General features: G+C 39.8%; 1 protein-coding gene across 2 annotated transcripts; it reads left to right on the top strand.

Annotated features, from left to right (window-relative positions):
* Window positions 1–763: 763 nt before the first annotated feature.
* On the top strand, window positions 764–27,779 carry POK1 (phragmoplast orienting kinesin 1). Of its 2 annotated transcripts, XM_077384362.1 has the most exons (33): window positions 764–1,773; window positions 2,291–2,446; window positions 2,559–2,642; window positions 2,719–2,838; window positions 2,932–3,045; window positions 3,136–3,228; window positions 3,344–3,504; window positions 3,624–3,698; window positions 5,362–5,449; window positions 5,567–5,625; window positions 5,739–5,802; window positions 5,929–5,994; window positions 6,075–6,242; window positions 6,338–6,442; window positions 6,882–7,117; window positions 7,261–7,330; window positions 9,168–9,247; window positions 17,129–17,195; window positions 17,284–17,343; window positions 17,647–19,206; window positions 19,769–21,988; window positions 22,082–22,189; window positions 22,356–22,522; window positions 22,615–22,702; window positions 22,817–22,891; window positions 22,982–23,221; window positions 23,861–23,959; window positions 24,053–24,127; window positions 24,218–24,276; window positions 25,037–25,148; window positions 25,251–25,361; window positions 25,444–25,605; window positions 27,503–27,779. In XM_077384362.1, the coding sequence occupies exons 1-32, from the start codon at window positions 1,192–1,194 to the stop codon at window positions 25,576–25,578; spliced, it is 7,497 nt and encodes a 2,498-aa protein (XP_077240477.1). In that variant the 5' UTR covers window positions 764–1,191; the 3' UTR covers window positions 25,579–25,605; window positions 27,503–27,779. The 2 variants fall into 2 exon arrangements, with proteins under 2 accessions (XP_077240477.1, XP_077240478.1); XM_077384363.1 differs by lacking the exon at window positions 3,624–3,698.

Below are 27,779 nucleotides of genomic sequence, written 5' to 3'. Positions count from 1 at the left end.
CCCAACATGCATTGTCTTTAGCCTTCATCCTTGACCAAAGAAACTGGAGCGTCCATGTGGATAACTTGCAGTCTGCACCAAAAGCTTTCTTAGGGCACGCAAATGAGTTGCAGTATGATTTCCTGCTATGTGCCTCGCACGATCGAGCAAATCTTCTCACAACCCACAAGCAAACCACCAAGGTTCTGGCCTACACCTGCTAGGCCTATCGGGGGAGGAGTCAGCATGTCATGGGGCCAACTCCTCCTAAGGAGTTTTACCAACCAACCTTTTCAATTAGGAGTGCCCACCAAAAGTGATCTTACCGACTACCCCTGAAGAATTCACTAGACATTGATGGCCCGATATACCGATTGCTTCCTCATGACACGGAACGCTCTGCAAAGGTTGCGTTGCCCTCAATTGTTTCCCCTGACAATAGGCACGTCACATCGGTGGTTGGTGACCAAAGCACGGGTCCACAGTGTGAAAATAAAGACTTTGAAGAGAACAGCCACCTCAGATGAATTAAATCAACAAGACAAAATCTGGTGTAAACTGAGCCTGTGTGGGATGTTCCCAAATGGAAAAGTAACCGCAAAATTGCTTTGCGCAAAATTGCCTAGCAAATCTCATTTTGAAATACAAAAGTGGCAAGACTGGAAATTTTAGCCACTACCAGCGTCAACCATTAGTACGTGGCAAAATTGGAAATTTTGTAAAAGGGCCAGTGTATTTAATTAAAAAAAAAAAAACAGATTTAATCATTCTTGTTCCATTTTGAAAACGGGCGGGCTATCCACTCCACTGTCACTTCGAAAAGCCTCAGACCTACTTTCTCCTCGGAGCAAAAACCCTACCACTCTCTTTACATCTAATGGTGGAAAGACCCTTCTTCATCTCCAGGAGCTAGGGTTTTGGATCTAGTTTCCAATGACCCTATAAAATCATCTCATTTCTCTCTGCCAATTTTCCTTATTCTTCATCTGGATGGAGCTAGGGTTTTGGATCTAGGTTCCAATCACCAGATAATCTGTGAGTTTTCTACATCTTAAAATCATCTCATTTCTCTCTGTCATCATAGATTTCCTCTGCATTCTTCGTGTTCTTCTAGTTTTTTTCTTTCTTCATCATCTCGTCGGAGCTAGGGTTTGGGATCGAGGTTCCAATGGCCTAATAATCGGTCAGTTTTCTCGCTGAATCCTCGCCAACATGTCGAAGGAGCTTTCTGGATCTCGAATCCTGGGAAGGAACAGTTCAAGAAACATACAGGCTGAAGGAAACGAGAACGAATTCGAAAATCCCGTAAATTTATTGTCTTTTAACCCTCTACGAACTCCTCTTAACACGATCCAAGATCCATCTCTAAACCCTAGGGAAACGGTGGAGAACAGTTCAGATTCTAGGGTTAGGTCTGAAAGGAATCGATTTGGAAGGTTTCTGGAGAAAAAAATTGAAGATTTTGATTCAGAGCAACGGTTTTCAGATTATCTTGTTCCAACAAACAAGGGGATTGGGAATGGTGTTTCGAATTATGGAACTCCGAGAACTGCTCGTGGGAAAGCTCATTCGGAGCCGAATTCTGCACAGAGTACGCCAGTAAGGAGTGTTTCTAGGGTTTCTAATATTGGATCTTGTACTGTCAGTCGGCCTCCTCAGTACTCGGGGCCAAGAGGCAGCGGCTTTTCTAAGGTTTCCAGAGGGATCTCAAATGAGATGTGTTGGCCCTCTGTTGAAGTTCCACATTTCGAGCTCACTGAGGATTCTTCCTTCTGGATGGACCGCAATGTGCAGGTTTGCTTCTATGTTCTCTTTCATGTGGATGCATCACACACACACACACGCGCGCACACACACACACACACAACACACACACGCACACTAGCACACACTAATACATTCAAATACACACACGCACACGCACGCACACGCACGCACACTCACGAAACCACACACACACACGCAGGCACACACACATACGCAGGCACACCCACACACACACCCGCACCCACACACACTTACGCAGACATGCACGCACGCGCGCACACACACACGCACATGACACACCCACAATACACACACACACACACACCTTATGAGAATTTTGTTTATAGTGTATGAACTTATTTCTCATCAACCCCCTATTCGTTTTTGGAGATTCGTAGATTTCTGTGCTCCCTGTTTTTGTTAGTTGTTCATTAGCAGAAACTTTTCGTACATATTTGTTTGTCATAGTACTTTCAGCTTTCTGCTTGTTTATTAGTTTGCCTATAAAATTTGAATGATGATAGTGAATGCTGGGTTCATATAGGTATTAGTACGGATTCGGCCTGTCACTCGTGCAGAGAAGGCTTTGCAAGGGGGTGGTAGGTGCTTGAGGCAGGAGAGTTCACAGACTTTAACTTGGCTAGGACACCCTGAAACCAGATTTACATTTGATCACATAGCATGTGAGACTATATCACAGGTGTAGTTTGGAAAACTCATATTGGATTGTAGGATTTCATTCTCTGTCATCTGACCACATATAGTTTGAATGAATCATTTATTATTTGATTCATGGCAAAAATTTTGTATAGGAGAAGCTTTTTAAAGTTGCAGGCCTGCCAATGGTGGAGAATTGCATGTCCGGGTATAATAGCTGTATGTTTGCTTATGGTCAGGTAGGTCCTGTTAGGGTTTTCTGTAGTTGTAAAGGCTTTTTACGACCACTGTGAAATTTTGGTTGTTCTCTTGCAGACGGGCAGTGGGAAGACTTATACTATGATGGGAGAGATATATGAGTTGGATAACAAGCTTAGTGATGATTGTGGGATGACACCTCGTATTTTCGAGTATCTATTGACACGGATTAAAGCAGTAAGATACTGAAAATCCTCAGTGGTTGCAATGACAGGAGCATTCTAGCTTCTTAATGTTTTTCTTTCCTCTCACAACTTAATTTCTATCCAGGAAGAGGAGAAACGGAAGAATGAAAAATTACAGTATAGTTGCAAGTGCTCCTTTCTTGAGATCTACAATGAGCAGATTACGGATCTCTTGGAACCTTCATCAATTAATCTGCAAGTAATTTAAATGTGGTCTTGAATTGTCTTTATTCTGATTTACATTTCCCATTTCGACATATTTGATTATGGCTTCATTTCCCTTTTGTAGCTGAGAGAAGACATGAAGAAAGGTGTATATGTTGAAAACCTTAAAGAATATGAAGTGACTACTGTTATGGATGTTGTTGAACTTCTATTACAGGTAGTTAATTTTGGAATGCCGTTTTATAATAAATTGGTAGAGCATTTGGCTCTTGGTTACTTGCCGTGATAAGGAATGACATGTAATGTAATAACATATTACTTGGTCTCTCCAGGGAGCTGCAAACAGAAAAATGGCAGCAACACACATGAATAGTGAGAGCAGTCGTTCCCACAGTGTCTTTACATGTGTCATTGAGAGTCGATGGGAGAAAGATTCCATGACGCACCTTCGGTTTGGAAGGTTAAATTTAGTAGACCTTGCTGGTTCAGAGAGGTAAATTTCAGATCCCATGGTTGGTGATTTGGTTTTCAAGCCTTTGTATGCTTTTTTCGGATGGTCAACTGAATTTTATCAACTAAATTTTGTCGACTGAATTTTATCAACTGAATTAGGCAGAAAAGCTCTGGCGCAGAAGGGGAGCGCTTGAAAGAAGCTGCAAATATCAATAAATCCTTATCTACTCTTGGGTAATCTTACTAGAGGACCGGTGTTTTGTTGGATTTCTTTGATGTACCCAACATGACGACTTTCTCAATATCCTCTAGGCTTTGTTGTCTCATGTAGAACCTCCTTATCCATTTGTCCTTGTAAACTTATTCTATGACCTGGTCCTGTATCTTATATTTCACTATTTTAGGTATCAGAGGTGCCTTGGGGACCTCAAAATTTGACATGTGTTGCTCATATGTAAATGCAATACAGAAAGATACGCTCGAGATACCTCTGTTATGGTTGGAAAAGATCCAAAGAATCATGAAAGATATTACAAACTAAGAATTGATAATGAAGCTTTTTTTAATACTTATATACCTTTATATATAATTTTTGTATCAGAGGTGTCTTGGGTACCTTGGAATTTGAGATGTGTCGTTGATATGCGATACAAAAAGATACTCCTGACCGTAGGAGCCAGAAACACCTTGCCAGATGGGAAACTCGTTTCACCTAAAACGCGTTTTGGAAAGGTTGGTTTCCCCTAAAAGGTGGGAAACTCGTTTCCGAAATGCATGAGAAACATATAAGAAACTTATATAAAACACGTGAGAAACGTATGGAAAACCTGTAGAAAACGTATGCGAAATGTGTGGGAAATATGTGTGAAACTTATGAAAATCATTTAAAAAAAAAAACACAAAAAAATTGTGGATTAGATATAAAAAAGGAAAACAACGTATACCTTAATAAAAATAAAAAGTAAGAAATATCCAAATAAAAATTTGAACTGAACAAAATTTAAATCTACAAAACCATATATTTATGTTTTCCTTGCGTTTCACATGCGTTTTCATTTACGTTTCTCTATCGTTTCTGAAAATTGTCTATGAAGCTACCAGTTACTCCAAAAGCTTAAGCTATTAGATAAGGTGTTATTTAATCTTTTATGCTTTAACACCCCTCCTCACGTGTGGCCCCTCTTTCTTTGGGTTGGCCTACACGTGGCAAATGTGGCCCCACTTTTGGGTTTGGCCATTGCATGTGGATTTTGCTATCAAGGAGGTTTTGAACCTTGGCATTTGTTTTGATACCATGTGAAGCTACCAGTTACTCCAAAAGCTTAAGCTCTTAGATAAGGTGTTATTTAATCTTTTATGCTTTAACAGTTTCTAATGTGTTTCCTAAGACGTTGCTCGTACGATTTTTTTATTGTTTTCCCGTTTCTCGTTTCCCTTATATTTTTTCTTGCATTTCCCGTTTCCGTCTCCCGTTTCGCTTCCCGAATCCATTTCCCATTCTGGCAACTATGCTTCTGACGCACCTCTGATGTGCTTGGAAAAGGTCCAGAAAATCATGAAAGATATTAATTACTAAGAAGTGATAACAAAGCTTTTTTTCCATACTCAAATAACTAATGTTTAATTTTTTGTATCAAAATCTTGATTGTCTAATTTTCACATGTTGAATGCCATATATTGTCTACTTTAGTTTTTCACTATTTCACTGTGTTTCATGTTTTGTATTGACTTATGGCTTGTGAGAACTAAACTTAAGGTAATCCAATTGTGCATTAATTACTGAGTTGTGAAAATATTGGAGCTGTGACATAGTTGAACCTTTTTTGATAGACCAGCTGTAGTTCAATTGGTTATACATTTTATGTCATGCCAATTGTTAATTTCTGCCTTCTTGCAGTTTGGTGATCATGACCCTGGTGGATGTAGCACATGGGAAACACCGTCATGTTCCCTACAGAGATTCAAGGCTCACATTTCTCCTCCAGGTCAGAACATTAAAACCATTGAATATTAGATGACGAGTGGCTGCCAATCTTTTATGCTTATGTATTTTATAGTGGGGTGACACCTGCACTTTATGTTATCTACTCCTTTGCCTGCAGGATTCTCTAGGTGGAAATTCGAAAACAACAATTATTGCAAATGTCAGCCCATCCGTTTGGTTTGTTCCTTTTTCTAGAGCCATTTAATTTAATTTAATTTTCTTAGCTATATCCTGCTAACTGAATTGTGTTCATTTTGGTATTTTATTGGCTTCTGATTTCTTTCTTGCAGCGCTGTCAATGAAACACTAAGCACTCTGAAGTTTGCTCAGCGTGCAAAACTTATTCAGAACAATGTACTTATTTGGATTGTCACGTGTCTGTAATACACATTTTGCACAAATACTTATCCTGACGACTCCCTCTTTCACCTGCCGAAGTCCTGAAATCTTTTACTTATATATTGATTACGTTTATTTTAGGCTAAAGTAAACGAGGATGCCTCAGGTGATGTGATGGCATTGCAGCAGCAAATACACCGATTAAAGGTCTTGGTCAGTTGTGGTCTGCAATTTTTCCCTGGGAACTTGAGGATTACAACTAACTCATTGCGACATTTGTCAAACAGAACCAGCTGACCTTTCTCCTCAAGCATCCGAATATTTCGCAGCCTTTATCATTTTGCTCATCAGGCTTGGAGGAAGTTAATTCTGGTGATTTTCATGAAGACTATTGTTCTTCTCTCGAAGGAGACATCCCTGTTCCCGTCAACTATCCAAGTATCTCAAATAAGAAAGTATCCTCCTAACCACAGTAAAAAGTACTTTCTGCTTCTGAAGAGTTGTATACTTGTATGGCATGATCACTGATGGAAAATGCTTTATCAATCAGATCAAATATCTGCAAGCTACTTTGATTGGTACCCTAAGGAGAGAGAAAACGGCAGAGTCTGCTGTCAAGATGCTAGAAGCTGAAATTGAACACATGAACCGTTTGGTATGCCTTGCTTCCCATGATGTTGTCTGTACTTGAGATCAAGGTTTTATGTGTTGGTTTTGCTATCGGTTTCGACCACCATCGAAACTGAAATATTTCGCTTTCGGTGGAAATTTAGGCTGAAATCATATAAAATTTTCATACTAATTTTGGTAAATTTCAGCAATTTCGGCGATGTCGGTGGATTTATAAAAAAATATAAAAATCAGTGGATGTTTTGTAAAAAAGGTTAAAAACAAAATTTTGGTTGAAATCAAAATGAGAACTATTTAAATACAGGAGTTCATAGGTCATTGAGTATGTTTAAACTTTGAATCGCGTAGTAGTCAAATGTTTGTTATATGGGATCCCATATTCACTTTTGTTTTGAACTTTTGTTCATTTTATGGTGGGTGTTTTGCTAATTTATTTGATTTCTTAATTGTTGCATTGCTTATAGGTCCACCAACGAGAAGAGGATGCTCAGCGTACTAAAATGATACTAAGGTTCCGCGAGGAGAAGATAAGAAGGCTGGAATTGCTTGCAGATGGCTTAGTGTCTGGGGATGAATATCTCATGGAAGAAAATAATGTTTTATCTGAAGAAATTCAGTTGCTGCGAGTGAAAATAGATCGAAATCCTGAATTGACTCAATTTGCCTTGGAGAATTTAAGACTCCTTGAACAGCTTAGAATGTAATTCGCTTATAACAGTTCCTAGTGGGCAGATTAATGTTTTCTCTGGGCATGCCTAATTAACTTAATTTACAATACTGTTCTTGCTAGTTGTAGTTTGTCCAAATGAGCATTTCTTTCACTCATTTTCACTTGGATAATAGGTTTCAAGGTTTCTATGAACAAGGGGAACGTGAAATGTTGCTAGCTGAAGTTTCAGAATTGCGCGATCAGGTAACGATCAATGCTTTTTTACTTACATCTCTCCCGTACATTTCTTCAACCCTATGGTCTTTTTTCAAGACTTTATTTTCAATCAGATTGTGGAAACCCTCGAGGGATAATATGGTCAGGTTGAATTTCCTTCCTTCAAGGAGAGCTGGTTAGGGTTATAGTCAAAATATAGTTGTTGTAATCATCACTGGTTAAGAACTCTCCGAGACAATCATGACTCACCCTAGTTGATTCGTTTTTTTGCTTTACAGACTACAAGGCCAATAAGAAACTCCTTTGATTTGCTTAAATCATTTTTAACTTACCAACTTCTCCAAAAGCTTAAGTTGTTGGAGAAAGGCATTATTTATCTGTTACACGTTAATACCCCCCTGCACGTGTGGCCCACTTGGCAAACACATTTCACATGTGGTCCCACTTTTGGCCGACCATCACATGTGGATTTTTGCTATCCGGGAAGTTTGAACTCAAGACCTTTGGCTTTGATACCGTGTTAACTTACCAACTTCTCCAAAAGCTTAGAAACTTACCGACTTCTCCAAAAGCTTAAGCTGTTGGAGAAGGGCTTAAGCTGTTGGAGACCATTGCATGTTGATTTTTTTTTTGATCTTTTATACTTTAACACTCCCCCTCACACGTGGCCCACTTGGCAAACGCGTGGCACATGTGGTCCCACCTTGGGCCGACCATTGCATGTGGATTTTTTTTGACATCGGGGAGGTTTGAACTCGAGAGCTTTGGCTCTGATACCATGTTAACTTTCCAACTTCTCCAAAAGCTTTAGCTGTTGGAGAAAGGCGTTATTTATCTTTTATACTTAAAAAGCTTATCTCATCAATCAAAAGGTTTTAATGTTGATCGCTATAGTAATGTAAACATGTCAGTTTCGATCATAGATTTCGGTGGAAATCTTTTAAAATCATGAAAGTTAACAAAAACTATGCAAATGATAAAAATTTAATATCAAAATTCAGATAATCATAGATAAGCTCAAATACACAACCACATTTACATATGGTTCAAATAAATAACGAATGTAAGAAAAAACACATTTATTTATTTGATAAAGGAAGTACAATATATCGATGATAACTCAAGATTTTCTTAAAAAAATAAATAAAATAATTAGTTTTTATGACTCTTTTAATTAGTAAATCGGACAAGAATAGCTACCATATAAAATTTAGAAGCTAACACACATGTATGATAAGTTTTTTTTATTTTTAGAAATATAGTGTTTCTTTATTTTAAAGGATTTTCTAACGAAATTAAGAAAATAATTAATCATCAAAATTTAAAAGATATCCTTGAATTTTTTTTAAAAAAAATTAAAAGATATCCTAGTCTCTCAATTTGTAGATTGGACAAGAACTCCTAATAAAATTAGAAGCTAACATCCATGATTATTTTTTATGAAGATATACCTTTTCCCAATTTCCAAAACCATAAATCCATGAACAAAATTTTCATGCACTTTACAGCCTAAGGTGTTAGCATTTTGGTCGACATGACCGGAATCCATACTGGTCGACAGAAGGATTTCGTTTTAGTAGGCGTAGAAGCAGAAACTTGTCAGCCGTTTAATGCTAGCTGTGGCCAGCATTTAGAACTGTTCATTCGTTGAATCACTTGAGTTGACTTGGTACCACAAGCAATTTCTTGTTCGAGTACATGTTTAAGCATTGATTACAATTATTTTGGCTCTCCTTTATATTCAAAATTTGATGTTAACTTAAGATAAAGTCAAATCTAATATGCATCGAGATTTGGAAGCACGATTCTAAATTCTATTCATCTCATGCATGGAAACTTATGGTGAATTATTTTGCGTGTTCAGGTGGATAACTCCCTGCTAGAGTTGGAGGATTGCAAGAAGAATCTTGGTGCTTCTCTAGAAACCAATGCAAGACTGACTAGGTACTTAGTATTAGGTGATTTTCTTATTTATTTTTCCTATACGTTACTTGCTCATACAGTCTTAAGAAGGGTTTTACACACCAAAATCAGTCCAAGATGATTGTTGAAAAAAAATCCAAAAACCACATATAAAAAAATCTAATCACAGAACTAATAAATTAAGAAACAACCTCGTCACTTCCGAAAGGACAGATGTAGGGCAGCAACTATGAGATTAAACAAGAAAAATCAATAAATCCCTAACCAAGGAAAGAGAGAATAAGACAATAAGTAAATCACTCAAGGAAAATTCTCAGAATTCAGCCCTAAGCTCCGCTCCAATTCCACGACTGGAAGATGCAAATAAGAAGAGATATCATAAACAAAATAGAACCCAAAACCCTAAAATTTGTGGGTTTTGTCCCCCTAAACAATCGTGCATGATTGTTATACTCCACCCTAAACAATCGTTCGTGATTGTCTTACTGTTATATTTTTTTGCAGCTAGTCCCACATATCCTTACATGTTTGATATAAGTGCAGATTTACAGGGTCAACTGAGTTTTAGAGTCCATGTGATAACTCGTTCATTGTTGATTCTCCAATGAGCTTTCTCTTTCTTAGATGAGGAATTTGTTAAGGTGTAAAAGAATAAATAACCCCTTCTCCAACTGCTTAAGCTTTTGGAGTAATTGGTTGTTTCGCATGGTATCAGAGCCAAAGGTCCCAAGTTCAAACCATGGTTTTAAATTTCGACCGAAATCCGAAATTACTGACACCGAAATGGCCTTTCCCCTAAACGGTCATTTATATCAGCCGAAATTTCGTTTTTGCCCGAATTTAAACCAAAAACCCTTTTTTATTTTATTTTAATATTTTACCGAAATTTCGACCGAAATTTAATATTAAATAAAATACCCTTTTCTTTGTGGTACCGGATTTCGACATAAATTTTGAAATTTCGGCCAAAATTTTAAACCATGCTTCAAACCTCCCGGATAGCAAAAATCCACATGCAATGGCCAAACCCAAAAGAGGGGCAACATGTGCGACGTGTAGGCCAAACCCAAAAGAGGGGCCACACGTGAGGGGGAGTGTTAAAACTTAAAACTATAAAAGAATAAATAATGCCTTCTCCAACAGCTTAAGCATTTGGAGTGGCTTTTTTTTTTACAGAATTCAAATTAGATCAATCTAAAGTACCCATTATTCATTTTCCTACAACAAATATCCATAATTGGAATTTTTCCTAGGAGTAGATGAATCCATCAAAGCACACTGAGATGGAATCTCATTTATCAGTCATAGCAGCCATCATAAATCACTCAAAACTGCACAAAACCAAGGAAGCAGGATTCTTCCCTGGGAGCCTTCGATTCCCGCTCTGGCAACCTTGAGTAGGATTCTTCCATGGGAGCCTTCGATTCCCGCTTTCGATTCCCGTTTCGATTCCCGCTTTCGATTCCCGCTCTGGCAACCTTGAGTAGGATTCTTCCGTGGGAGCCTTCGATTCCCGCTCTGCAACCTGACAAAACAGTGCAAAAATTATGCGAGGAATCATAAATCACAATGAATTCCAGTGAAACAAGGTAATCAAAAGGCTCAAAATTCACTCCTTAATTGCATAACCCATTCCCAATAATCTTGTCAAGTTCCAGATTTTTTTGGATAAAAAATAACTGTTAGACGAAAGTTTAGACAAAGAAAATAGAAGAGTTAGGGTTATCTCCCCCTGACTCATATCTTTATACTAAAACATAAAGGAATGTACAAAGTCCTAAATGCCCTTAGGCAAGTTACATATTCCAACACTCCCCCTCAAGCTGGAATGTAGATATCATACATTCCTAGCTTGTTACATATATCATTCAATTTTAACTTATTTAAGGACTTTGTAAACATATCAGCTAATTGGTCCCCTGACCGAGTAAACACAGTGCAAATCTCTCTTTTCTGGATTCTTTGATGGATAAAATGACAGTCCACTTCAATATGCTTGGTGCGCTCATGGAAGACTGGATTGTTGGCAATGTATATTGCAGCTTTGTTGTCGCAATAAAGCTGTGAAGGAAAAGATGAAATGAAGCCAATTTCAGAAAGAAGTGAACGTAGCCAAATAAGTTCCGTGCTTGTCTGTGCCATTGCCCTGTATTCAGCCTCTGCACTGGACTTAGCTATAACATCCTGCTTCTTACTCTTCCATGAAACAAGATTGCCACCTACAAATGTACAATACCCAGTGGTGGATCGTCTATCTGCTGGGGATCCGGCCCAATCTGAATCAGAGAAGCCTTCAACTTTCATATGGTCATGTCTTTTGAACATCAATCCCTTCCCTGGAGCCCCTTTCAAATACTTAAGAATCTGTGTCACCGCAGCCCAGTGAGAAGTACGTGGAGAGCTCATATACTGACTGACAACTCCAACAGCATATGAAATATCTGGCCGAGTAACCGTGAGATATATAAGTTTACCGACAAGCCTGCGATACCTGCCAGGATCCTCCAACAACTCTCCTTCTTCTGGAACGAGTTTCACATTAGGATCCATGGGTGCAGAAGCTGGTTTAACTCCAAGATTGCCTGTTTCTTTTAGCAAGTCCAAGACATACTTTCTCTGTGATAGGAACAAGCCTCTAGAGGAACGAGCAACCTCTATCCCCAAGAAATACCTGAGCTGACCCAAATCCTTAGTAGAGAATTCCTTTTGCAAGAAGGTTTTCAAACGTTGTATACCTTGTGAATTGCTCCCTGTGATGATTATGTCATCCACATAAACTATCAACAAAATACACCCAGCTGAAGAGTGATAACTGAAGACTGAGTGATCCACTGCGCATTGTTTCATGCCAAAGCGCATGACTGCCTCACTGAATCTCCCAAACCACGCACGCGGAGATTGTTTGAGGCCATATAGTGACTTGCGTAGGCGACACACGGAGGAGGAAGTCTCCCCCTGAGCAACAAACCCTGGTGGTTGCTCCATATACACCTCCTCAGTTAGGTTGCCATGGAGGAAGGCATTCTTCACATCCAGCTGATGAAGGGGCCAGCTATGATTAACAGCAAGAGACAGGAGCACACGGACAGAGGGAATTTTCGCAACGGGACTGAATGTCTCAGTGTAGTCAACACCAAAAGTCTGAGTGTATCCTTTCGCGACTAACCGTGCTTTTAAGCGCTCGACAGTACCATCAGGGAGGTATTTGATGGAGAAACCCACCGGCAACCAACAGGACGGGCACCAGCGGGTAGGGAAACCAGATCTCATGTATCATTACTATGAAGAGCGCCCATTTCTAGGTTCATAGCATCACGCCACCCAGGATGGTCAAGAGCCTCAGCCACTGACTGTGGTAAAGAGATAGAAGACAAGGAGGAAACAAAGCTCTGGAAGGTACTGGTGAGCTTATCATAAGAAACAAAATTCGAAATAGGATGTGCAGTGGAACAGGATCTCGTACGAGATGCAATAGGAGAAGCAGAAACAACAGAGGAAGGCGGAAGAGAAGATACCTGAGAGCGAGAGAGAGGGATCATTGGCTCAGGAGATGTTTGTGCGAGAGGAGGTAGAAGAGACCTATCTGTAACTTGGCGCCGCTGATACTGCTGTGTAATTTTAGGTGGAGCTGGCTTCTCCAACGTGGCAAAAGAAGTAGAAGCTGCAGAAGCTGGCCGCACGGAAATAGGAGATGACGGAAGAGAAGCAGGTAGATCTGGTAAGGGAAGCGAGACCTCGGACTCGAGAGAAGGGGTGAAAGATGCCGCGCCATGTTGGAAGAATGCCTCAGACTCAAAGAACGTAACATCGGCTGAGACAAACCAGCGACGCAGACGAGGGCTATAGCAACGATAGCCTTTCTGCGTACGGGAATACCCCAGAAAGACACAACGCTCAGACCGGGGATCGAGTTTGTCACGGCCAGGTCCAAGGTGATGAACAAAACAAACGCATCCAAATACACGAGGTGTCAGAGGAAACTGTTCCTTACTAGGAGATAAAATCTCGAAAGAAGAGGCACCCTCTAAGACAGAGGAAGGAAGGCGATTTGCTAAGAAACACGCCGTGAGAAGGGCATCACTCCAGTATGCCTTAGGAACACTCATCTGAAAAAGAAGAGTGCGACCTACTTCAAGCAAACAACGAAGTTTCCTCTCAGCAACACCATTCTGTTGAGAGGTGTACGCACATGACGACTGATGTAAAATCCCATGTTGTGAGAGATAGGATTGAAAGCCATTAGTATCAGAAAAATATTCTCTAGCATTGTCAGTACGAAGACATTTAATATTGCAATTATATTGATTCTTAATTTCAGAATGAAATGTGCGAAAAGCAAAGAACACGTCGGATCGACTCTTAAGTAAATATAACCAGGTCATGCGTGAGAAGTCATCAATAAACACAATAAAATACCGAAAGCCAGTACTAGACGCGACCCTAGAGGGTCCCCATACATCAGAATGGACTAATTCAAATGGACTAGACACTCGACTAATGATCCGGGACGGAAACGACACACGACGGTGCTTCCCGAGTTCACAGGACTCGCACTGAAAACTAGAAAAAGGTCCGGGAACCAGAGAAGTCTGCTGCAGCCGCTGAAGTGAAGGATGCCCCAGGCGACAATGCCACTGAAATGTATCCAAAGAGCTATGTAAGACAGTAGGCGGCCGGCAGTCAAGACGATAGAGTCCATCTACCTCACGACCCGTTCCAATCGTCTTCCCAGTCGAGAGATCCTGAAACAAACAGTAAGATGGGAAAAATGAGACAGAACAATGAAGAGAGTTAGTAATTTGGCTAACTGAAAGTAAACTAAATGGTGATTTTGGGACACATAAAACAGAAGATAAGGTAAGAGCAGGATGAGGGGAGATATGACCAACACCAGTGATAGGTGTAGTGGACCCATCAACAAGGGTGATAGACTGAGAAGGAGATGAGAAAGATCGAAAAGAATGAAGCTGAGAAGAGTTACCAGTCAGGTGATTGGATGCCCCAGAGTCAATGATCCATGACCCTGAGCTAGATAGAAGGGTAGTGGGTGAACTACCTGGCTGGGCGAAACCTGCAGAGGGAGGACAAGAACTGAGCCGCAGACGCTGGAATTCCTCATAATCGGCACGGGATAATGTATAGGTGGAATCAGCTGGTGCAGGAACAGAAGCAGAGGGAGCGCAATCTGAAATCGAAGCAGTAGTAGCACCCATGTGAGCTGAGCGTGCCTGACGAAGCTCGGGATGCAGGGTATAGCAATGGTCAATATAATGTCCCTCGCGCTGACAGTGAGTGCAAAAAGAACGGCCACGGCCACCACCAGAACGACCACCACCACGGCCGGTACGACCACGGCCACGACCAGAGGAGGCTCCACCACGAGGCGGGCGAGTAATGCCATTATAGGTCGCGAGAGCAGAACCATCAATAGGAACAGATATCACTGGATCACCAGGAGAGCACTGCTGGACCCTGGAGTAAACCTCAGTAAGGGAAGGAATAGCGCCAGAACCGATAATTTGCTGACGAAGATGCATGTACTCTGGACACAAACTCTCAAGGTACTGCACAACACGGATCTGATCCCTCTGACGAGCAGCCTCTGTGAGATCCGTGGTAAGCGGCATGTAAACATCAAGCTGCTGACAGAGGCCAACGAATTGGCTGTAATGGGTGGCAAGAGGAAGATCACCACGGCGGAAACGCATCCACTCAGAATAGGTAGAGCAGATTCGACTAATGTTTGCCACGCCAGAGTAAAGAAGAGTAACCTGATTCCATATCCGTTTCGCAGTAGGCAAAAGCATCAAGGGCCCAGAGACGTGAGGGGCCATACTCTGCCACAGAAGGGTGCAAACAAGAGCATCCTCCTGTTCCCATCGATCAAAGGTGGGATCCGTCGTAGGAGGAGGATCACGACGAATGACGTGGGCTTTCCCACGGGCAATAAGATACTTCTCGACGGCTGCTTTCCAAGTAACATAGTTTGCCCCATCCAACTTAACAGTAGTGATATGTGGGAATGATCCATCCACAGAGAGAGATGATGACGAAGAAGACGCCAAAGAGGGTGTCGGACGAACACCAGGAGCCACTCCTGTGGAAGGATTGTCAAGCACCTCCTCCATAACAACAAGCAAGAAAGAAACAGACAATCCAAACCAAGACGAATAACAGGAGATAACAGAATAGGTGGGCAAACTAGGATAGGCCAAGAAAGCTAGACGCAGCTCCAAGAATGACGGGCATCGACGAAGCTTGACAAGAGGGAAGCCATGAGACACAGAGGGGAGCCGCAAAGACAAACAAGAATCAAAGTAGGGTAAGAGATGAAGATCTAACACATAATAACAGGGAGAAAATAGTGGTAGGGTTTACCAAGGGAGGAAAGGAAGAGACGAAAAAAAAAAAAAATGTTGTGGGTTGAAAAAGTTGGGGTTTGAGGCTTACCTGCGAATTGGGTGCTGGAAAAAAAAAAAAATCTGATGCAAGGCGAAACACAGCCGTGGAAACTTGTTTTTTGAGGGGGTGCAAATCCTCGGTCCTGGAAAAAGTTTTCCGGCTTGGAGGGAAAATATTTTCCTGGAAAATTTTGGGGGGGGGGTGCAAATCCTCGGTCTTGGAAAATAATTTCCGCCGTAGGTAGAAAATCTGGGGGGGGGGGGGTGCTGCGCAGGGGAGGGCTGGATTGGGGGGAGAGAAACGAGGCGGGAGGGAGGGCTGTGCTGGGGGCGGGGCCTTTGCGCATGGGAGGGAGGGAGGGCTTCGGCTCGGAGAGAACGGCTCCTCCTCAGGAGTAAAAAGATGTCGTGCCTCCGATTAAACTTGGCCCGGAGTTGGGTTTCGCGGCGGGGAGGGTGGCGGAAAACCCTAAGGCTCTGATACCATGTTAGACGAAAGTTTAGACAGAGAAAATAGAAGAGTTAGGGTTATCTCCCCCTGACTCATATCTTTATACTAAAACATAAAGGAATGTACAAAGTCCTAAATGCCCTTAGGCAAGTTACATATTCCAACAATAACCATAACCATCCCCGTTAATTTCATCAAGCACCAAAGATCTAATTGTTTGCCCTATTTCCCAGTCCCACAAATTGGTTGGGATATGAAATAAGGTGCATGAAACGTACAAGAGGCAAACAAGGTCTACGAATAAAAATAGAGGAACCACTAACGGCCAAATTAGGGATTCTTTCAAAGAATTATGTTTTTTTCGACATCCTCCCCAAATTAGGGATTCCAGTTCTCACTATGCCATGGCATTTTTTCTCGCAACTTGATGGCCATAATTTTCAACCTGTTATGATTCAACACATCTTTATAGTTGAACACTCATTCCACAATATTCAATCAATCAATAAAATGCTCAGGTTGCTTCTTCCCTTGAAAGCAATGATCTCAAATTGGAGAGGATACAATGCTCAAACATGATCCTCAAAGGATTGGAATTCTCCTATTTTAGGCCTTTGGCTTCCAGATTGTATTATTACCCATCAACACATGGTGTTAGAACTATCTAGAGGCTTCCATAAAATTCTAAGCAATAAAATCTACAGAGGTTTTTTAGAACCTTCAAGAATTTCTACACCTATTACATCTTCTAGAGCCTTCTTGATTTATCTATATTCAGGTGTAAATAGTAAGACAAATTTTTTAGTAGACAAATTCATATCCTCCACCCAAAATATTAGCGAATGCATTCAGCGACTAATGAATTCTTTGTTGCTCGCCTTTCACCTTATTTCATACAAGCACATTATGGTTGCTCCCTAGTCTTCTCAACACTTCTTCTCTGCATATTGCATCTCAAATTTATAACATCTGCTTGCAAACCATGCTATAAGCAAGAATTAACTTCTGGGATTGACCTTTTTCCTTTTGATCTATGTTGGATGTCCACAGGGAAATTGATGACTTGAGCTGCCAACTGAAAAAAGCATTGAACTGTGCAGAAAACACACACCATACTGTAAGGATGTATTTGAAACTGCTAGAATATATATTCATTGAAATCATGAAGTTTTTGTTCTGTGAAATACTTTGTGACTTCATTTCAGGTTCCAAACTTCTTACCCAGAGATGATGACGTGACAGGGAACACAAATACACATACATCTGTAAGCTAATGCTTTATCTATTTCATTCTCCATGCAGATGGTTTTTGGTAATGTCATTTGCTGTTGAAAGCGTTTAATTTTCCACGTCGGCTAGCGTCGTGGGTTTGCTCCCCATAGATGCGAGTTCGAGTCCCCTCGGAGTTACCCGATGCACGTGGTTTACGGGTGATTGCGTGGACTTATAGGGATTACTTCCGCTCTAAAATGGCGTGGGGATACACTATGTCATAAAAAAAAAGTGTTTAATTGTTTCCATACATGTACTACCAAACTACCTAATCTAACAAGTTACCACTTGTATAGGTTGACCTTTCAATCAGAGCCGAATCAGAAGAAAGGATTGAATCTTGTAAAGTAGAGGACAAGCTTCAATCGATTACAAATAATCAGGAGGCAGGTGATGCAGTACCTTTGCAGAATATGGATGCTCGAAAAGAACTGACGGATGGTGGTTTCTTACTTGATGCTATGAAACTGCAACAAGTTCACTTAATAGAAGAGTTGGATAATCTCCGCCAAGAAAATAGCCACTACTTGAAACTCTTGAGGAGCAACGTTCATAATGATATTCAGAGTAGGATTCCACTTGAAACTCATTGTGAACCATCAAAAGGGCATAGGAAAGCAGAGGAACTTGGTCATCAAGACGCAGACCCGATGGCCGGATGTGGAGCCATCACAGAATCAGCTCTGCAAGCAAAATTGGAAAGAATGCATCGAGACCTTGAGGAAGCCAAGATATTGAATAGGCGATACCAATGTGATCAGGCGTCCCAGCTATCGCGCCAGCACGAGATTGAACAAGTTCGTGAGGAAGTTGAGTTAGAGACAGCTAAAACAATTATTTACTTACAAGGAGAGTTGGCTGCACTTCAGCAAGAAGTTGAATCAAGGAATGAAAGTGAGTCATCGGCAACAACACAATCTTTATTTTTAAGAACTGAAAATCAAGAGCTTCAGGAGAGATTATGCATTATGACCCAAGAAAATATTAGACTATCAAATACTCTCTCTGCCAAAGATGGTGAAATAAGTGCGCTGATCGAGGGGTGGGAGAAAGCAATCCTTGACCTAACTAGCTTCCTTCTAGATGGGTATCAATCACTTGAAGATGCATCTGATCAGATTGAAGGTATTCTGAATTCATTTCCTCAAAAAAACTTTTGGATTGGTGAACAAGTTGAGAGGGCAATGAAAGTCTTTATCGAGAAGGAGAGGGTGATCGGATACCTACAAAAAAAGCTAGAAGATGCACAAAGATTGGGACTGGAAATGAAGTTGAAATTGAGTTCCTTGAAAGGAGCAACATTGGCTATAAGTGAAGTTCAACAGTTAGAGAATAATGAAAATGTCAAAGAAGTAATCCAGTTAAGGGCCTCATTGCTTGAGAAAATGTCATTGATACAAGAATTAGAGATTAAATTAAAAAATAAGGAAGATCAGATTGTTGAAGCAGAAAGATGTTCAGGGATAAATGTGGAACAAGAACAGGCTTTGCTTCCTGAGGGGGACTCAACCTTAGCTCTAAGTGATCATAACACTGAAGAGGTCCAAAGGAGTGTGGAAAATTTGAGCCATGCTGATGCGACACTACCGTGTTTGAGGGAAGTAGAGTCTGCATTGAGTTGCCTTAGAAAAATACACGGTCAGTTGAGCATGCTTTTTTATGGCAAAGAAGTGGCAAAGCATTCTTATGCTCAAGGAAGGCATTTTTATGGATCACTTGCATGTGATTCTGACAATCCCCAGTTAGATGTGGATCAAAAGGAAGATCAGCTTTCGATGCTGGAGATAGGTCAGCTCCTGCAAAAGTATGAACTAAAGGTGAAGGATGCTGAAGCTGGCTGCTGCAAAGCCAGAGAGGTATGCATTGAATTTGTACATTGAAACCCTTATATCTTCTATTTTTGGTAAACTTGCAGCATGCCAATTTATTATTTAATTCAGATATTAGATTTTCTGCCTTGATGTGATATTTATAAGCTATTATTGGGACATGCATATCCAGCCAAGTAAAGCATACAATTGGCCAATTGTAGTTTAATCGTTACTAGTAGTAACAAAAATAGTAATAATAATAATAATTATTATTAAAGTATAAAAGATAAATAACGCCTTTCTCCAACAGCTTAAGCTTTTGGAGAAGTTGATAAGTTAACATGGTATCAGAGCCAAAGGTCTCGAGTTCAAACCTCCCAGATAGCAAAAATCCACATGCGATGGTCGGCCCAAATTGGGACCACATGTTCCACTTGTTTGCCAAGTGTGCCACACGTGCGGGGGAGTGTTAAAGTATAAAAGATAAATAACGCCTTTCTCCGCTCCAACAGCTTAAGCTTTTGGAGAAGTTGGTATGTTAACAATATTATAGGGAGATTTTGCTCAAATATGAATGACCCTAATACTGTCTAAATGCATGTAACAGATGTTGTGTCTCAAGATCAATGGTTCTAGGTTAGTAGCTGGAGAGAAAATGAAGCTGGCCAATAATTTTCTTCTAAAATTGGAGGAGGGTCAACAAACCATGAAAGAGGCTGACCTTGTACTGAATGCATTGCTGAAAGTAAACGAAAATGCAAAACAAAATAATGATAGATGGAGGCAAGCTGGTGAAGAGTTGATAGTAGAGAGGAACGCCTTGATGAAGGAAGTTCATCAACTTAAGGCTTCGATTCATCTGCAGAAAGAGCAATCTGAGTTCTTACAGGGACAAATTCATGCAAGTTCCGTGGAGATTGTGAATTCAGTTTCTTCTCTTGAAGATTCTTTTATACATGTAAAAAGCATTGTAGAGGAGGAATTTAAAGTAATATATTCTGATATTTTTTCCTTTAGGCGGGAGTTACTGGATTGCATTGGCACATCTAGATCATGGCTAGAAGATATGTGGTCAGAGATGATCGAGAAGGGCTTTTCTTTATTTGTGCTATACCAGTGTCATTTAGGAGCATTTTCTGAGATAATGAGCATGGATTTAGATTCTGGATTTCTTTCACGTGGACAGAGTGAATCCTGTTCACTACCAAGCAACGTGGGCAGTATTTTTGTGGATGTCAAGGGGAATAACTCAGAATTTAAAGGAACTAATGATGGCGAAGAAGGGGTTCATAGAGAACACTCAAAATACAGACAGTCTGCTTCAAGAGACATTCCAGAGGTGCTAGATGTGTCCCAAGTAGTTGAACACATTCCTTTTGGATCTCATGTTGATATGGATGCTGTGAGTTGTAAGTGGCCAGATCTAGCATTGGACCTAAAGAGTTCTTTAGAAAGAGTTGCAAAATTAGAGGAAGAAAAATTAAACCTAACCTACGATATACAATTGATAAGGGAGGCCATCATGAATCAGCTGATTTATATAGATGCGTTCAGTGAAAAGTTAACCTCATTTCTTGAAATTTCAAATGATGCAGACTTTTCTATCACGAATGGGAGCACAGAAATTGGTAAAGTTGTGGGGAAACTTTTGCATGACAAGGAATCAATATCACTAGATACTTGTCATTCCAATATCTTTGAGGAGCTTGGACTCTCGTCTTACAAAACCAGGCATCATATAATGGGCCTCGTGATAAATGAGAATGAAGCCACCGAAGGTGAGATTGGATCCATACTGACAGATGGAAATGATCTTTTCACATGTATTCAAAACCTTAAAACTCAATGTGCTCAATTGATATCTCTGATAGCTGAAAAGAGAGATCATCCTGAATTGCTTCTTCCGCATAAACAGGGTATGCAAGAAAATTCAGTTGGCAAACATAATGGGATGCTCATGTGCTCTCATGAGGCAGGCCTTCTAAATTGCCCAGAAACAAGAACTGAAAATGGTGGTCACTCAATCGAAGCATTGAGTAAGCTTGGAGCTAAGTTGTCCTGTATTACAAGTGAAGTTCATTCTTTGGGGCGTGTGGAAACTGAATACAAAGTTAGTGCCTCTTTGCTTGAAACAATTTTCCAAGGTATATGTAGCATTGAGGAGAAAGCATGCAGGCTTATAGTAAGTCCCTCAAGGAAAGAAGATGGACAGGCTGATGTGATTTCTGAGAATTTGTCTCTCAAGACAGAGTTGACCCGGAATTATTTTCTTCTCGAGGGGCTGCTTTTCGATTTTAGGTTGTTGCAGGAGTCAACTTCCAAGACCAAAGACATTAAAGATGAAAATCAACAGATGATGGCTGCTCTGAGCCAGGCTCAACTGGAACTAGCAATCAAGACAAGTCAGCTTGATGATATTTTGATTCAACACAGAGAGCTCGAAGCTTGTCTAGCTGATAGGGACGCAGCATTCTCTACTTCAAAATCTGAACTTGAGCAATCAAGTAAAGCATTGGTGATGCTTGCGAATGAAAACAGTGAACTAAGGGCCCTTTTGGATGATCTCTATAGTAAAAAGACAAATGCTGAAGATCAGTTGGAAGAAAAGAAGAAGGTTGTCAAAGGTTTGGAGGGGGAAATTCTCCGCCTGTCCTCTTCAGTAGAGGAAAGTATTCTGTATTCGGTTGAGGAAATTGAGGATGAATTGAGAAGGGTCAGTGGTGAGAGGGATCAGCTCCGAACAGAGGTCACCTCCCTGAATGATAAGCTTGAATTGTTGAATGCTGTAGCTGATGAAAATGAAGCTATTGCTGTTGAAGCCCGTCAGGTTGTATTTAAGTTTTACATTTTGTTATTTAGAATGGAAAAAAAAACAGCTTTCTGACACTATTCTAACTGGACATAGTTTTATTTTTTTCAGGTGTCTGAGGTAAGTAAAATCTATGCTGAGCAGAAGGAAGAGGAGGCTAAGATTCTCGAGCGTTCTGTTGAGGAGCTTGAATGTACCATAAATGTACTAGAGAAAAAGGTACTCTCATGCATATCTTTCAATACAAATATCCTGGGATTTTCTCAAGTGCCTTGGGATAGTTTGAACTTGTAACCAGCTGGAATGTTCTATGTTGTTTTAACCTTTTGAGATCATTGAATTGCAAGTAAACATATATCGAAATTATCGATATTTTTATTGTCAGGTATATGAGATGGGAGACGATGTAGAAAGACACCGCTTGATGAGAGAAAAATTAGAACTGGAACTCCAAGCTCTGGGACACAGAATGTTGACTGTAGAGAATGTTACTGAAAATCTGGACACTGAAAATTCAGATGTTGAAGAAATAGGAAAACAAGAAATGCCAAGGTTTGAAAGCAGGCTTCAATAGTCTAAATAAGGTCTTGAATATATTTTCTTTCTTGATCGGTTGGGCTCAATGAACTCCGTAGAACATGCAGGAAATTTGATGATAGAGTACTTGAACTTCACGAAGCGAGTAGATACATAGGGATTCTGGAAAAGGAAAGAGCAGACCAGTCAGAAGAGGTCTGCCCTTGTCTTGCTGGAGTTATTTATGTTTCTGTGTAAGACTCTCTTCTCAACGTGACTGATGGCTTCTGTTTTCCCCTTGTTATGTCATTACAATGGATATTTTTGAAGATAAAGCGATTGGGAGATTATGTATCAGAGGTGGTTCTACACGCTGAGGCCCAAGCATCACAGTACCAACAAAGGGTACGAAGGACAAATTTTAAAATGGGATTTATTGCTGTATGAGATATATTTATTGATTTTTCTTTATCTTTTCCTTGCATGTTGCAACAGTACAAGATTTTGGAGTCCATGGTTCATGAAGCAAAAACCAATCGATTGACTTCCAATGCTGCAGCATCAACAATAAATAAGACAGATAGAAGTTTGACGAGGACAAGGCGTTCTGGCTCACCTTTTAAATGCATTGCAAGTATGGTTCAGCAGATGAACTCTGAGAAAGATCAGGAACTGTCAATAGCGAGACTTCGGATAGAAGAACTTGAATCATTGGCTGCTACTCGGCAGAAAGAGGTTAGTCATTCTGACGGTTCTGCCATTCTGGGAAAGCCCATTCCCACACAAGTTGTATCTGTTCAAGTATAAAAGAATTAATAACACCTTCTCCAACAGTTTAAACTTTAGGAGTATCTGGTTGTTTCACACTTTCACATGCTATCAGAGCCAAAGGTACTGAGTTCAAACCTCCTTGTTTGTAAAATCCCACATGCCATGGCTAACCCACAAGTGGGGCCACATGTGCCACGTTTAGGCCAACCCAAAAAAGAGGGGCCACACGTGCGGGGGAGTGGTAAAAGTATAAAAGAATTAATAACACCTCCTCCAACCGCTTAAGATTTTGGACTAACTGGCTGTATCACAGTTTCTTTCATGATTTTCGAGGACATGTTGCATAATCTTTGCACTTCAATTTCATCGCTGATTACAGTTGAAACCTTGCAGTTCTTTTCCATGCTTGTTCTCTCAAAGTTTAGAATTGGTAGGGCGTGTACCATATTCTATACCGTTTTTCCCCATCTCACTAAATACTTGCCCATTGTAAAAGAATTATCAATTCTGATTCTCGTGACACTTTTCTGTATTATGTTAAATAGTTCTAAATTTATATCCAGTTTCAGTTTGCATAGTTTAGGTGTGCTGGACTTCTTGCAGGTATGTATGCTAACTGCAAGACTGGCAGCAACGGAGAGCATGACACACGATGTTATTAGGGATTTACTTGGAGTCAAATTGGACATCACTAACTATGCTGTAAGTTAGATCCAAAGCTAATGACCTCATGAAGTTTTGAAGTTTTGCAGTTACTTTTCTTATTCAACCTTCTCTGTCATTGTCAAATTCTAGAACTTGATAGACCAGCAAGAATTTCAGAAGCTGGCAGAGAAAGTTATGCAACAAACTGAAGAGTCAAACATAAAGGTTATATTCATATAAAGTTAAAAACTTCTTCGTTCTTTCTTTATCTATTCAAATTCATGGAAGGTTTATTGGGTATCTATGTCATGTTAGGATCAAGAAATTCTCATGCTAAGACAGCAAGTTGATGACTTCATTGACGAAAGAGACAGGTGACTCTGTCTAGCTCCTGAAATTGTTATTTTTCTCATTGTGACTATTTTCTATTGAACTCTAGTACTTGGATGCAAGGGGTAACCCTTGGAAGTGGGATTTGGCTTGAAGAAGCATTATTGAACAACATAACAAGAGAAGGACGGCAAAACTGAGATGCAAAAAAATGAAAGATAAGGGATCTCAATAAAATTGGATTTTTGAGTTCTGTCAAAATTGCCGTTATATAGGAACATTCACTCGAAATATGGAATACCTCTCTGATCTGCATTGCTGGAATAATTGTATCAGATCTTTGTTTTTACGATGCAATATAATCTTGTGTCTGTCTTTACTGCATTTCTTCATTGACGAAAGAGAGAGGAGACTCTGTCTAGCTCCTCAAATTGTTTTTTTTACAATTGTATTTTCTATTGACCTCTAATACTTGGACTCAAGGGGGAACCCTTGGAAGTCGGATTTGGCTTGAAGAACCATAATTGATCAACAAAACAAGGGAAGGACGACAAAACTGAGATGAAAAAAAAATCAAAGATAAGGGATCTCAATAAAATTGGGTTTTAGAGTTCTGTCAAAATTGCCGTTTTATAGGACCATTCCCTCAAAATATGGAATTTCGCTCTGGTCTGCATTGCTGGAATAATTGTATCAGTTCTTTGTTTTTACTATGCAATATAATCTTATGTGTGTATTTACTGCATTTTTTTTACAGTCAAATATTTTTAGGACTAGTTCCATATAGGTGTTTTGTTTCTGTAGCTGGATTGAGGAAATCAATCAACGACAAGAAGATATACTAGCTGCCCAACTGACTGCTGAACAGCTTCAACAACGAGATCAGTTGCTCGTAGCACAGAATGAGGTGTTGAAGGTGCCGAACATTCCTGATTTTTTATTATTGTAATCCGTTTCATGTAGCTTATCTTGCTTTAATTCCATCTCCGCTCCTTTCTGTGTACTAACCTCTGTATAGATGGACAAGGCCAATCTCAAGCGGAAGATTGTGGAATTGGAGGAGGTGTTAAAGAAACATGGTGGATCGCAAAAGACCCGCCAACTGGTTCACCATCCTATAAAGATCAAGGCATGATTATTGATGCATAAGTTTCTCACTAAAATGGTTTTTTTTTCATTTTCTATATACCAAAGTTTACTTGATCCCACAGGAGAACAGTTCATTGAGGGTTGATAATGAAGCACTTACCAAAAGGCTAGCACATTCAGAGAAGCTTCTTTCTTGCGTGAATGATGAGCTCGCTTTGTACTGCAAATCCACTGCCAAGGATCCCTACGTTGACTAACAGTGAAGCCTTATAAACCAGCTATTGGTAAGTGTTTAAATTTTTTTAACTACAGTAGTATATGCTTATGTTACTGAGTCCTTCAAGAAAACCCAGTTTCTTGCTAATTGCAAATAGCATTCTCCATAACTGAACATATAATTTATATAGCATGGTCTTTAGCATCTGTTATAACATTAAATTGTTTGTTTCATATATAAAATTTTCATTGCCTTGATCAGAATAGCTGGCGTAAAGTACTTGGTTTAGGATTTTGGTATCAGCCTGTGAGTCCGAACGGTGCATTAAGTAATTTCTCGAATTTAACTTGTATAAAAGAACATAATGGAACATGGGGTTGAATATTCACTCTTCATGATTTCCCATCTCCCCTGCTTTTCTGCTTTGTTTTCCTTTCTTTCTCTCCCATATTTTCATCATTTGTAGTCTGTGGATTTTCCACCATCTACTGTGACATAGTATTAAAGCCAACTCCTTCTCTACCTTCTAATCCTATGTCTACTTCAAACCACAATTTTCTTACAAAACCCTAGCCTAGATTTGTTTCAAATTTTCAAAATTTGTATTTTTTTTTCATAAGTTAAATACTTAAATGGTAGGACTGCAACTCTGGTCGGGTTAAACCCAAATTTTTGCCGGATTGGGCTGAGGAACAATTGGGTCGGGTTCGGGTTGTGAAATTGTAACCCGATTGGAATTCGGGTTGGGTTCCCGGCAACCTGACTCGAATTGAAACCCGATAAAATTTCAAAACTAAAATTTTAAAGCGTTGGCGCTGCTTTTATGAAAGCCTGAAAAGTCAAAACGCAAAAACGAAAAGTTTACTTTTTATTAAGTTTTAAATTAATTAACTTAAATATAATTGGCTAAATCTTTCAAAAAATCCTTTAAAAAATGACATTAAAACCTTTAAAAAATGACAAGTTTTAAAAATGACAAATAAAAGCCTTTCAAAATTTTTTTTTGTGCTAAATCTAATTGGTAAATATTAAAAAACAAAAAGCAAACCCTAAATTGTGCAACTTCTAACTTAACTAACCCTAAATCTCCAAAACTCTCTGCCCCTTTGGTGGGAATTTACAGGCTAAATTCTGCATTAGATTCATCTGTGGAAGATTTTTCTTTTGTTTCTAATGTTTTTCATAAACCCTTTCTTGACCATGATGCTTCATTGGTATTAGTTTTTCTCTATCTTGGTCTGACATGCTGATTGATTAGAATTTGTGATTGAATATATTGGATGTTAGATCGCCCGATTATACCTATGATTTGTGGACATGGACACGAGTTTGCGTGTCGACATGGACACGGAGTGTCGGACACGACAAACTTCCAAAATTTAGAAACGGGGACACGGCTAAAATAAAAAGTATATAGAATCATGATGTGTGGACATAGATTCGTGTGCCGAGTTTCAACACGCATACGCGGTATCTAACATGGAAACCCCTAAAAATCTAGAAATAATGGCACACTCATACATATACATACATATAAAGTTACTAACACTTCTAACAGTACACTTAAAAGTGTCTAAAGGAGTGTCGACACGTGTGGACAAGGGTGTCGTGTCGGACACGACGCGACACGGGTGTCAGCAATAAATTCTAAGTGTCGGCCAAATTATGGGATTATACTAGAAATCTGAGCAGAAGGGAAATAAGTACATTAGCCGGTCTCTCTCTCTCTCTCTCTCTCTCTCTCTCTCTCACACACACACACACACACACACACACACACACAAGCTCATGCACACACATCTTGCAAATTACATTATGTATAATTTTGCTCCCATGTGCTTTTTGTTTCTTTCGACTTGGATGAATGGAGCCTTTTGGTCATAATCTTGATATATGCAATATATTTTTCTACAGTTTATAAAATTTTCTTCTCTTGACTGCCCTTTTATTTTAATTTTATGCAGATGAAGTTGTGGATGAGGGATTTTTCATATTGTAAATGCTTTGTGATTTTGTATATGAAAATGCAGCGCTTGTATTACTCTGTGTAATGTGTTAACAACATAAGCTTTCCGGAAGAAGTCATTGAGTGAGGAGGTAAAAATAAGCTTGAGTTATAATTTTTGTACGTAAGTTAAGAGAGATTGAACTTGAATCTTCAACCCCTGGTTACACCAGTCACGTTACTTAATTTCAAGAAATAAATCTCTTTACTTCTCATTATTTGCAATTATCTTTGTT

The sequence above is a fragment of the Tasmannia lanceolata genome, unplaced genomic scaffold (assembly GCF_043159265.1).
Source record: "Tasmannia lanceolata isolate RefF3 unplaced genomic scaffold, GAP_Taslan_0.1 ptg000007l, whole genome shotgun sequence".
In the NCBI taxonomy this organism is placed as follows: Eukaryota; Viridiplantae; Streptophyta; class Magnoliopsida; order Canellales; family Winteraceae; genus Tasmannia; species Tasmannia lanceolata.
Note: the sequence above shows the minus strand (reverse complement) of the source record. Positions and strands in the feature narration are given on the sequence as shown.

Bases quoted from the DNA above. Each gene is read 5' to 3' on its own strand.
- POK1 (XM_077384362.1), top strand. From the start codon at position 1,192: ATGTCGAAGGAGCTTTCTGGATCTCGAATCCTGGGAAGGAACAGTTCA. The intron at 5,995-6,074 runs GTCTTGGTCAGT...TTTGTCAAACAG, and splicing joins AGCAAATACACCGATTAAAG to AACCAGCTGACCTTTCTCCT. The intron at 22,523-22,614 runs GTTTGAAAGCAG...TAGAACATGCAG, and splicing joins GGAAAACAAGAAATGCCAAG to GAAATTTGATGATAGAGTAC.